The sequence below is a fragment of the Acanthopagrus latus genome, chromosome 2, assembly GCF_904848185.1.
Source record: "Acanthopagrus latus isolate v.2019 chromosome 2, fAcaLat1.1, whole genome shotgun sequence".
NCBI lineage: Eukaryota > Metazoa > Chordata > Actinopteri > Spariformes > Sparidae > Acanthopagrus > Acanthopagrus latus.
In genome coordinates this window covers 11,945,978-11,959,070 of record NC_051040.1, presented here as the reverse complement: position 1 = coordinate 11,959,070, position 13,093 = coordinate 11,945,978, and the positions used below count along the sequence as shown (strand labels likewise).

Here is a 13,093-nt window from a genome sequence, read left to right as displayed (position 1 = left end):
GTCTCGTTTCTTATAGATGTAGTTGTATAGGTCAACATCCTCCACCCTTCACTCAATCTCCCAGCACATATTCCAGCCTCCTTCTGTTTCTGCTCTCTTCCACACAAACACACACACTGAGAAAAATACAGGGTCGATGTTGCTTTACCAGCAGCAGGCTGAAGCGCCTCCTGCTCCCCCCTCCTCCTGCTCCTCCTTGTTTTCGCTGCTTCGTCAGTTGTATATTTTGCTGTTCACAGACGGTACTTTTTTGCTGAAATTACAACTGTGAAGGCTTATTGTTAATTTCAGACCTTGTTTCTGCAATACAGTGACATTTAAACTTACACAATGAGGTTTTGCTCAGCCAGGTACTATAGATGTTGCAGCAGGTCTTTCAGAAAGGAGGATGAGCTTGATTTCATTTTAACCCTTTCACACTGAAGTTGGAACACAAACCCAAATCAGACCTACTCCCACGTCTGAACAATAGCAGCCTATCTGTTATCTTTATCTGTGGATCCATTCCAGTAGTTTGACTGAGCATGTAGCTTTAGCTGTACAGCATTTAAAATGGCGGCCAGTGGTGAGAATCAAATATAGCAGCATGGCCACATACATACACAACACTTATTTCAGCCTTATTTTTTGAAAAAAGGTGAATGAGGAAACAAATAGTGTTTTTTCTTGTGTGCCTAAAACCACACAAACCAAAGCTAATATGTTTTTTTCAAATAGTTACAATCTGCATAAACAATGGATATGGTTTATTATTTTGTATCTATTTGTTTATCTGTTTTGTAGGCAGTGTCTCATCTGATGACAATGCAGTCGATGCATAATGGATTCTAGACGTGGCTAATTCTCATCTCTGGTCCCTGGTTAGACTTTTCATGAATAACAGACATCGAAACTGACAATATAAACAGACAAGTAGTCACAGACAGTGCGGAAGAATGACTGACACTAACGACTAATAATATCTATACAAAACATGTAACTCAGTGTTCACAGGTTTTTACTTTTTTAGGCCATGTGCGAGAAAACATTGAAATTCTACAATGAAATGGGAGTAAACAAAATAAAATAGTGCTGTTTTTAGTGGTTTGAAAGAGGTCAAACTACAGTTTATAAGTAATTAATGGAATTTTTAAATGTGTTCTTGAAGCAATAAATTGAAAACTATTTGAAAAAAGCATTTGAAAGCAAACTTCAAATGTTTTGAAAAAAGTTCCTGCCAGCTTCAGCTTTTTAGTTAAAGCAGTTCATTTTGACCTTGTTAAACATCTACTGTACAATTAAACAAGAGTCATTTATAATTTTTCACTTTTCATGAGAAGAGAATTTAGTCTGAAAATCGATTAATAGTCATTTTTCGAGATTTCCAGATTCAAGCTTCTGAACTTTAAGGATATGCTGCTGCCCTTTGTCATTATTGACAGACAATTAAGTGTCTCAGGGTTTTGGAGTCCTGGTCGGACAGATTTTGGGGGTTTAAAGATGTCACTTCAGCTCCTTTATAGACAAAACGATCAGTTGATTAACTCTGATAATAATCAGCGGATTAATCGCTAATTAAAATAAGTGTTAATCTGCTTTTATGATTTTCAGAGAAACAGTTCCTAATATGTCCGTTATCTGGAGCAGGGGCTGTTACCATATTACATGAAATTCAAAGTATATGTCAATACAGAGCAGATTATTTGGCCAATCCTCCTTTCTGGATCAGAACCACCTTTGCAGTTCATGAATTCTCCTCTGACAATAAAACTACCTCAAGGGCCATAATTCTCTTCAGTAACCCTACAGCCATTAATGTGCATGCCCTAGTCTTGTTATTGTTGTATATTGCATTCCAATGATTTGTTTTTTTATTTGTTTGTTTGTTTTTTTATTTGTTTGTTGTTTTTTTTCTCACCAACCCACACTGCACTGCTGCCCCATGATGCACCTCCGCTTGCTGGTTTATGTTAATGCGCTTGAACCCCATTGGCCCATTGCCATCATGTGCTCGCTGCCTGCTAATTAAGACTCAGTCGGCTGTCAAACCGCTGAAGCGACCCCTCGACGCAACTTTTGACCTGGTACTATGACCTTTCACCTTTTAGCTTGGCATGTAGCTGTGATGTAGTAGATCTACTCTTGTAGTTCTAAAATGAAGTAGATGTTCAATGATCTGCACTGAGGAAACACTGAGGGCTGATGAACTGATCTGAGCTGTTAGTTTTGCAACACCAAACATTTTGATGAAACGCCCACCTGAATCTTGGTTTTTAAACATTATGAACACAGAAAAAGGCAAGCCGTGACATATTTCACACTCAAATATCAGTTCATCACCCCACGTGAATCTTCAGATCTTAACTGATGGCATGAGAGTGTAATATTTTAGCGTCTAATGCTAGTCTTTGCATGATTATCACTTCCCATATTGCACGTGTAACTGTTGAAGAGGTGTCTCCGTATGGCTTGTAATGTACTATTATCATGGAGCTGGCAGTGCAGCTTTTCTTAACTACATCATTTCTGTTGATGGTCCGACAATCGATACAGTAACTTGTAATGTAGCTAGTGTATCTCTGCTTTACACTGTAAAGTTATCATTTTATAAAGTGTAGAATTCAAATATCAGATCCTATGGTTCGTGACATTGTGCTGAGGACTGTTTTATTAGCGAGACAGATGTCACAGTTCATCCTGACAGAAGTAGTGTAGTCCACTGCTTGCTTGCCAGTGTCTGTAATAGCTGTCTGAAGGGGCAACTTTATCTTCTAATGAAATTCTTTCTTCTCTCTGTCCTGAATGTCACTGCTACCATCCTTTGATTTCCCTCACTCCCATCCCTTTATTTTGGTGTCATCCTCCCCCCCCCCCCCCCCCCCATCAGGGGCTCCCTCCCGTCTTGCCTCCTTTACCAAAGAGACCTGCACTTGAAAAAGCCAACGGTGCCACCACTATGTTCAATGCTGGCGTGTTCCAGTACCAACAGGCCCTGGCCAACATGCAGTTTCAGCAGCAGGCTGCCTTCATACCATCAGGTAAGGCCTGGGCCTTCTCTATAACGCGTGTTTGTGGCAGGTGTCCGTTTGCTATTGGCTGTCAGATCACATGTTGTCTCTCACAGATCTCCCTGAGTTGTGCTCTGGCATCGGCAGTGAATGGCTGAATGATTGTGTGATTTGATTGTTGGTGACAACATGGATAAACTTGCATGGACTTCATTACGCGTGTCTGTACAGCGGGGGTGACGGTATAGTGTCAGAAGTCTGTGTTTGGTGTTTTTATGCTGTGACAGCTGTTTTCTGGACATTCTGTTTATTATTCTGTTTATATCATCTGAGTGAATTCATCGATCGACCTGTGTTTGAACTGACAGCCTGTATGGATTTGCAGACATATACTGTAAAAAGGAAAGACAAGAACTTTGATAGATTGTGGAGCCACTATAAGAAAATTTTGGAAACCTATTAATTAAAATGTATTAATTTTTTATCATATATACATATCATTATTATTATTATTATTTATTATTATTTAATTTATAGTAGTAATAGTAATAATAATAATAATAATAATTAACTGTATTTATATAGCAGCAATCATAAAAGACATGCAGCTTAAAGTGGTTTATAACAAACATGTTTTCAAAAGAGGCCCTGCAACACTATATTAATATATATAACAACTTTATCAGACCAATGCATTTTGGCCTGTGGCCTTCATCGGCGTCATCAGGAAACCCAAACCTTTTTTTTTCACAAATGTCTGCTGAGCTTCCTGTCCCATCAGAGAGTCAGGGCGGCCTGACAGGCAAAACCCGGGGCAGCAGAAATCTTCACAAAAGCGTGTTATTGTGAGCGCAGAGTAACGAGATGAACCAGATGTTCGGCGTTTTCTTCTCTCCCATCTGGTTTTTGGCAGCTGGACAGCAAGATGACACGGTTCAGAGAGAATTTATTAAGTAAATCAAACTCTGACTGCAAAGTGGGGACTTGTCTCCACTCTATCCCCAGTGGAAATTACACCCATAATATACAGAGTGTGTGTGTGTGTGTGTGTGTGTGTGTGTGTGTGTGTGTGTGTGTGTGTGTGTGTGCGTGCGTGTGTGTGTGTGTGTGTGTGTATCCAGTACACACGCACACAGACACAGACACACACACCCACACAGCTTATTTCTCTGGCCACTGCGTAGTCATCTTACACTGTGTCCCATATTCTCGTCTGACAGCCTAAGAATAGCCTGCCATCGATTCCCCTCTGCTCGAGATTCAGAGACTGAGATCCTCGCACGTCCCGCAATATTGGACTGTCAGGTCACTGCAACACACTTTGAGGGATTCTGAAAGCAGGTCATTCGAAAAAAAAAGTACCGCGGCGCAAACAGCTGTTAGGGCTGCTGACAGGAAAATGGGAGCGCTGGTAGTGTTTAATCTGCCCTTCAAGTTAATGGAGCAGCGAGAGTCGAAGAGTGAACTGCGGGAAGTTCTTCACATATTTCTATGTCATCTGGTGCAGTTTGTGTTGTGATGTGTGCAGAGGAACGATTATACGATATCGGTACATTATCAGCTACGTTGCAGAGAGCGGATTAACATTTTCCGAGCACAGTGTGGTGATATACAATATGTCTGACTTTATAACCCTTGTAATGAGTTTTTTTTTTTTTCTTGATTTCTTCTCCTCCCTATTCACTCCACTCCCTGTTGCAATGCATGATGGGCAGGCTCGATATTGTGCATGACACCTGCAACAAGTGTTGGTAGGTGCCAGCTTTCCTTACTGATTCTCTTTGTAAGCACATTTTGGTCACTCATTCAACTCACCACATAATGTAAGCACGTTCATTGACCCAAATCGGCATATGTAAACCCTTTTTTTTTTTTTTTTTTTTTTTTTTTTTTTAAATCAAATTCTGAATCTGATTGTGTGTAATCTCAATTGGGACGTTGATGTGTTTTTTTTATGATAATCTGCGGTGCATCTTTGTGGTTGGGAATGAACCCCCCCCCCCCTTTTTGCTCTGCCACACAGTTCTGTCTGCCACCTAATGCTTGTTGCAGTTCAAAATCCCCCTGATCCTCGCCTCATTATAGTTCCATCCCAAGCTGTCTAACCTCCAGAGCACCTCATTATACTGTCTGGTTATACAAGCCGTATAAACATGAGGAGTTATCAAGGATAGAGGCAGTAGTGGTAGATGTAGCAGTGGTTGGTTTACTGTATTGTTTGTGTTATTTGTTGTAATTCTTTTGAAACAAAAAACAATTATATCGTCTGCTCAGTGTTAACGCCAACGGAAAAACCAAGCTGCCGTCTAATTTTCTATTTTGCCCTTATATTAGCTTCCTTGCACTCGATGTGTCCTTTTTCTTCCACGGCACATCCGTTCATTTCCTTTACTCGAATTGGCCGAGTGATTATTAGACAGAGCAGTGACGGAAACAAATAGATTCTCTCATGTTTATAAGCACTCAATAGTCAGACATACAAATGAAGTGTTGACATTACGAAAACGGCTTTGATTCTGCTTTGGTTCAACTTGCCTGTGTGATCTTTCCCCCCCGAAGTACCCATGATGCACGGTGCTACTCCAGCCACTGTGTCTGCAGCCACCACATCTGCCACAAGTGTTCCCTTTGCAACTGCAACAGCCAATCAGGTTTGCTCCTCTCCTGCCTCCTCTCTCTCTGTCTGTCTTCCCCTTCTGGTATCAGCTTTGACTTTCAGTATCTGTTAGTTCATTTATTTATTTATTTGTAGATGCCCATGTGCCTCTTAATGAAAAATGCATGAATGGCGCACGAGGCTCATCTCTGCTAGCATCTGATACTGTGATTATATAGATAATTACAATGATTTGCTTTAATGTCAGTGTTGGTTGAAGTACTGTTGTGTTTTCTAACTTCAACTGACGTCCCTCTCTCTCTTATCTCTTTCTGCCTTTCCCCCTATGTTTTTTTTTCTCATTTCCCTTCTCAATCAGATTCCAATAATATCTGCAGACCATCTGACTAGTCACAAGTATGTGACCCAGATGTAGGAGTCTCAATCAGAACAGTATGTACCGCACCTCTCTCGAACATTTCACACATTTGCGTCTGGGCCAGTAATGCCAGCTTGTTTTCATCAAGCAGCTCAGAAACTGCGATGTCAAGCATTTTTGCCACACCTGCATTTCTTGCAGCTGACAGTGTTATTTGGTCAGTCGTCTTATCTGTTTATTTATTCATTCATTTTTGGCGAAATCCATACCGCCCACTTTTCCCAAGTAATATCTTGTCGGATGAGGAGATCGACGTCCCTCTTATGTGCTAAATTGTGCTGAACATGAAGCAACTTGTTAGCCTAGCTTAGCATAAAGTCTGGAAACATGGGGACACAGCTAGCCTGGTCTCGGTCCAAGTGTGACAAAATCTGCCTCCCAACAACTCTGAAGCTCGCTCATAAACACTTTGCATCTTAGCTCAGCCAGTGGCTCCCTGGAGCAGAGTAAAGACATTTTCCCAAAAATGTCGAACCATCCCTGAAGCGATAGAGACGAATTAAAATGAATCCAGCATTCACACTCCAAGAAACACGACGACAAAGCCACCAGAGATCCATTCATGTCCTGTTTGCCAGACAGATCTTGGCCACTGCGGATACTTTCACAGTCACGCACCATCAATAGTCAATCAGAATGTCTTGTTCCTCACTGATGTGGTTTTGTTTCATGTTGTTGGCAAGTGCAAAATAGACATGAATTTAATTAATTATGTAACTTTTTTTAAAGGCAACACCAAAAACAACATGATTTTCTTGATGAACTCCCAGGCTAGTATCTCAAGGACATCCATATGTGACAGTTCTGCAGCTCCCTTATTTATGTCATATGTCCAATGTTCAGTGCCAGTGCTGGGAGGAGTGGGCCCTTTATGTACTGGGGGTGAGGTGGGGGGTGTTCAGTTGGTTGCGCTCTGGAACCTCACTGCAACTCAATCCTACACACGGGTTCTTTAAACATACAATAGTTTTTTTTTTGCTATAACCACAAACTTTCCCTAACCTTCAAGCGATAGTTCTGGTCTTTTGATGTGGGGTTGTACGAGGCTCTTATCCCAAGTCTGTGTATTAACGGCAGTAGATGACCGTCAGGGGAAGCCGCGCATCGCACCAACAAGGAAGCAGAGCATTGTTGTCAGCAAGACGTATTTTAGACATCTAGAAGAAGACATACCTAAAAAAGATGTATCTGTATAAGTGTAGGCTATATTTTGGTGTGTGTGTCGTGTACAGTGAAAACAGTTGTTCCAGAATTGTAGACTTACATTATCTCAAACGTTTCCATCAATCTTCAAACCCAGAGAAATATACATTGGTTATGGTATTGCTTCATTTGGATGCCTGTTAAGAGCATGATATACCCTTATACCCTATACCCCCTCTGTAGGTGCTTTAGCTTCCGGGTAAACACAACATACAGCAAATGGCACTCCAGATTGTGAGCTATGAAGGAAGTCAACAAACTAGCTAGTTAGCCATTCGGTTGTTTGCTTGTTTTGCCCACTCTTGGTGGTGCCCAACAATTATTGGTTTTTGTTCTTTTTAACAATGAAGACAACAATGATCCCATGATCTCATGCTACCCCTCAACTTCATCAGCTTCATTTGTTATTGTTTTGATTCAAAGACTTCTAGCAGCAGAAGTTAGACACTGTGGCTTTACTTTAGCATAATTTCAATGTGCAGATCTTGTAGAAAGCAGACATTTTAGAATAATAATAAAATAATCACACATAATAATAAAATGTCCTAACTAAGCTTTGAAGCTTTGTTCTAGCCTTTGTCCTTCCCTCGCACATCTGATATGCTTTGTTTTGTGAACCTCTTTCCAGATGGAACTGGAGCGTGCTGGTGTCAAGTCCAAGATTAGCGGTCACCCTTCATGCCTGTAACATCGAGAGCGAAGCGGAGAGGGCCAAATCTCGACTGGTTTGGAATAAATCTGATTGTTAACATAGGAGGCACAGTTTGTTAGGATTGTTTTCATGTGTTCCTCATGCACACTATAACACAACAACAGAAAAGAACATCATTTGCATCAAAGACTGCCTTTCGCTCTGTAGAGGCAACTTTACCTTTATTCACCGGACACACTTTGAATGTTAACATGAGGTAAATGTGTGGAGCAGTCATCAAGAAAAAACGGCTGGATTGGTACGTCCATTGACCAAGAATCATGACTTCTGTTTGTTTATTGGTTGTTGGTCTCTTGACCTAGATGTGTTCATTTGTTTACACAAAGGTGCACCTTGTATTTCAGTTGAGGTAGAGGAAACAGGAAATCTGACTGAATCACATTATGCATGCACAATGATTTTGTTTGTGATTTTACTTAGTTGAAACGAGAAATAAGGGAAATAACATGAGTGCACTCAGAGGCAGAATAGCAACTGAATGTCTGTGAGGTGTCTTTCAAACCTTTGTAGCCTACCTTTCTATCTCTTAAGCACATGTCTTTAACCTTGCAGGCATCCCTGTAAAGTGCCATACATCTCAAAACACATGGATGGTATTGAAGTGGTGTGACAAAGTGTTAAGCTCAATGAGTCCCTTTAATACGTTTGTTTTCTCTCTCAAACCTGTAGAGTCCAATGTTGTGACCTGTCATTACTACCACTCAGTCGCAACAATAAAATGTTGGCATTGTACATTTCTCCAAACCACAGATACGTTAAAATTGTACTTGTCACATCAACACCTCGAAAATATGCATGCATGGCGGGTAGGGTTGTGGCGCTATCCCATTTTTAAGGTTAATCGTGGCATGACAATTTAAATCGACCGTACTAGTGTTTTTAAATATGTAAATATAATTCAGTTTTATATCAAGTTTTATGGAATCTTCCATTTTTATTCCTTTAAATGTCCAATATGTTAGGATTCTAGTTTGAAACATTCAAAGATTAATTACAGTTATCAGCACAATGTGAAGTAATAACAGTTTTGACATTATGTCAAAGTTGTTTTTGTCTTCGTGTCGTGTAAGCATGTTAACCAGATACACCTGAGCCTGAACACCTCTTCTCCCACCGGTCCAAAGCTCCTGTGCTTGTGATGTAATAATAATAATAAAATACTACCACAACTACAACTACTACTATTACTACTACTACTACTACTACTACTACTACTACTACTAATAATAATAATAATAATAATAATAATAATAATAATAATAATAATAATTGACAGTTAATACTTGAGGTAGACAAATCCAAGTATCTTATGCCAAAACATGACCTTTTACTTACCCTCACCAAACCAGACCTCAAATGTTTTATATATAACATTCAAGTGGTTTGTGTTCTAGCTAACATTGCTAAGGCTAGCTTGCAACCTAGTTGCTAATGTTAAGTAGGAGCTGGGGCCAACTGTCAGAATGTCAGAATTCTTATACAAACAAAAAAAATAATCTTTATTCTTATATTCTGCTCTTTTCTTCAAGCTCTTTAGTTGTATTATTTAGAAATAAAATGACAACATAAAAATATCAGCATGTCCTTTAAGCACGGCGGCCTCACAGCATAAAAATGGAATAACATGTTTTAATAATTTTAACACATCTGTGATCGGCTGACAATGCCAACTTTTATTCTGGCGGGTGGGTTCCACCACTGCTTGATTAGGTTACCTCTCCCAAAATTGTCCTCTACTGAATAAATCACTTTTTTTTCCTTTTAAGAAACAACTGGATCTGTGTTCTGACAGGTCTCTCCATGATCATTAAGTCTACTGACTTTAACAGTCAGATGAGTTGTATGTGGGGGGGATGTGGGGGTTGGAGGGGGGGTTGGGGGGGATATCTTGGCCAGCGTGAGAGAGACCAAAGACTCTCCTAAAGGTGAAGATGTTGTGATGAATAGCTTTGAAACAACGGCGCGATCAGGTGGCATCCAAACTGCTGTGAGACGGAAGTCAAAAATCGACGGTGCAACTGGTGATGGAAACGTGATTTGTACGACATGATTTGTTTTTTCATGTTTGTAAGGTTTATGCATATTTTAAGGCAGATCGTTGAAGTAGATTCAGTGTAGTGTATATATAGTCTGACATATTTAAGAGTATTTGTTTAATCCGTCTACCTGAGAACTGTTTTTCAGATAGTCAGCCAAAGTCTTTCTTGTGTCACTGTTACTAGATATTGTAGGTAGACTAGCAGGACAGATAGTTTTTTTGAAGTGTGTGGGCCGCTTTGTCGAGCTCAAAGACAAGGCGGGGGGGTGTAAAGAGTAGATCTCTAGAACTCTTTTGTTTTCGTTGTGTTTCTGGGTGTTCCTTCAGGCATATTTAATCGTGGATAGTACAGGGAAAGTGGCAAGAATATTAAAAAAAACGATTGTATTACTCATCCAAAGCCTTAGAATGTACCATCGGGTCAGCACAATGCAACATGCCATTTTTGAACCATCCAGTTGCCTAATCCACGCCATATTAACACACACACACACAGAGCACTATGTAATGTCACTTTTTTTGTCAGTGTTTTTCTTAACTTTCTCGTAGTTTTTTGTTTTTTTGTTTTTTTTTTAGATGAGGAGTGTTTTGATTTTTTGTTTGGTTTGGATGATATTTTGATATTTTGGTTCTGTTTTTGTTTTGTTTTTTAGTTTTGCTTATTATATTTATCTTTCTTATAATGAATATAAGGTTTTAAAAAAAAGTGTGTGTTTGTGTGTTCCTCATGCACAGTTTCCTGAAATTCCATGTAATGTTAATTTTAGTATGATTATGATTGTAAACTCGATATTTTCTACGTTATGCATATTGTTGAACTGTATGCATATTGTTCATTTCTCTAGTCTTTTTTGTGTTCTTTGAACAAAGATGTTTTATATGAGTATCTAACAGTGATGAAATAATAGAACAGAGAGGCTAAGTTGTCACTGTGGCAACCGTCGCCGATAACCGAGTAATATTTTAATGATTGTAAGGTTTGTAACTAGTCATATAAGAAAAAAAAAGACTATTATAAAAAATCTAGTTCTTAGATGTTTAGAGTAAAGATGTTATTTTCTACTGTATCCATTTCAAATAGTAAACTATTGTTTTAATATTTTTACTCTCCCTGGAAATTGGGCCATGTTGGAAAACAAGCTGCATATTTGATCACTTTTTCGGGGGACGTTGCTGGCGGGGGTCAGGTGAACGTGGCGGGTGGAGGACCGACCTCTCACCCGGCCGACTGCAAACAAACAAAGGGTGGGGTGGGATGGAATCTCGAGGGCGACTAAGGTGATAAAGGTTGACTTTTTTGCACTTCTGTACATAGTCAAAAAAGAGAGAATCATGTATATTGAGATCTTATTTTGAATAAAAAAAAATGATAATAATGTCTATAACGACAAAGGAATTTTGCTAGGATAACAAAAAAAAAAATCTTATGAAAGGCTGAACAAAAATTGCTTGCATCAAAAAAAAAAGGGCACTGAGTTCTCGCTCTCCGACCCCTTTCAGAAAAGGCCAAGTGTTGCTCTTCTTTTTCGTCAGCAGCTTGTAGTTTGCCAGGTAACCTTCCGGAGGAGGCGTCCACTATACCCTCCAGCGTGAGGGCCTGACTGGGTTTGTCTGGTCCCCTAACCGAGCCTGTACCCACAGGTCTGTGTGTCATGGCCACGCCCTCCCAGGCCCAACCAATCACAACACGTCCTGTCTCTTTACTTTTACTCAGAGAGGAATGCATGTTAAAGGAAAACTACATATACCGTTTAAAGAAAAAAAAAAATCACGACAATAATATTGAATAAGAAAACATGTTACACAGAAAGATGTATTTACAGTATACAATATTCTATCAATGTAATGGAATAAAATATATATTAAAAAAATACAAAAATAGAATAGTGGTTTATTTAAAAAAAAAGAAAAAAAAAAGATTCCTGAAAATATACTCACTGAAGTTTTACCACTTGGAGAGTTAAAATACATGCAACACAAACACCATAGCTATAAGTATGTTCTTTATGTTGGTGTAAGCTGTGCTTCTAGTAGATGAAACTGACCAAACAGGAATGTAGTTCAACACCAGGCGGGATTTAAGGTAGAATTTTTTCGTGGGTTTGGTCATCAAGTCGTTAAGTTTGAAATATCGTCCTGATCATCTTTCGTCACCTCTCATCTCCTACAAGCACGCATGCTTACGTTTATGATATAATGTAAACTGAAGTTTTTTTTTTGTTTTTTTTTTCATTTGTTGTTTGTTTTTTTCTCTGCTTGTAGTGCTAATATGATGTATTCTGTCTTCTGCTGCAGTTTGTTTCTGCTTGTTTTTACCTGCTCCAGGCCCCCTGAAAGGATGTGTCGTGTTCTCGCAGACTGCCGGCCACCTCCTCCTGGAAAAGTACCTGTAGAGAAAACTGTCACAGTCTAAAGCCATAAAATATAATCTCATCAGAATGAAATATGTGTGAGAAAAGAAAACCAGAAAAAGAAATAGAGGTGGGGACGTCGTACCTCCTGCAGCTGGTAGGAAAGTGTTGGCTGGGGTTTTGTTAACTACAACATGTAACATCTGAAGTTGTGAGTGTAGCTGATATCATCTACTGACGTGTGTCGCAAAGAGAAAAAAAAAAGTTCTGGACACATTCTTTCTCGGGGCCTGCGTTGCTATATTTGATTCTTGCTGTTATGAATACAAAAAAAATGTAATAAAAATTTACAAACGAACTGAAGTTAATAAGAGTCTGCTTGGTCTTTCATATTTATGTGGACTGTGGCTGAAGGTTGCTCCGTTTGATCAGAGAAGGAGCTGGACATTTTGGTAAATATATGCATTTGCTTTCTTGAGGACAAGTTTGATGAGGCGATTGAAACTACTAAGTTCCAAATAGTTATTTCTTGGGCGAGTCAAGTCACCGCGGTCGCAGCTGCATCGGTCTTTGTAAAGGTACTGGTGCCTGTCTAATAATGATATTACAGGCAAATTCATCTCACTTGTTTCTCTGACAATTAACTGAATTTGTATCATTATTGATATTCTACAGAGGCCCTGAACGGTCATGAGTCAAACTTATTATATTCTCAGTTTTCCCGCGACAACAAATTTGTTTTGTTTTTACTCAGTGTCACGAGTGAA

At 39.3% G+C, this 13,093-nt stretch overlaps 1 protein-coding gene across 8 annotated transcripts in view; it reads left to right on the top strand.

The window, feature by feature from the left end:
- The window catches only part of LOC119030944 (muscleblind-like protein 1), a 136,358-nt gene extending 123,669 nt beyond the window's left edge, over window positions 1-12,689 (top strand). For 4 of the 8 annotated variants that reach the window (XM_037118957.1, XM_037118941.1, XM_037118948.1 and 1 more), the window contains 6 exons: window positions 2,010-2,063; window positions 2,867-3,017; window positions 4,703-4,738; window positions 5,547-5,638; window positions 5,963-6,036; window positions 7,854-12,689. In XM_037118957.1, the coding sequence (XP_036974852.1) occupies window positions 2,010-2,063; window positions 2,867-3,017; window positions 4,703-4,738; window positions 5,547-5,638; window positions 5,963-6,019 (390 nt within the window). In that variant the 3' untranslated portion in view covers window positions 6,020-6,036; window positions 7,854-12,689. The remainder of the gene's footprint in view (window positions 1-2,009; window positions 2,064-2,866; window positions 3,018-4,702; window positions 4,739-5,546; window positions 5,639-5,962; window positions 6,037-7,853) is intronic. The other 4 variants (XM_037118966.1, XM_037118986.1, XM_037118976.1 and 1 more) reach the window with 4 other exon arrangements.
- The last annotated feature ends 404 nt before the right edge of the window (window positions 12,690-13,093 follow it).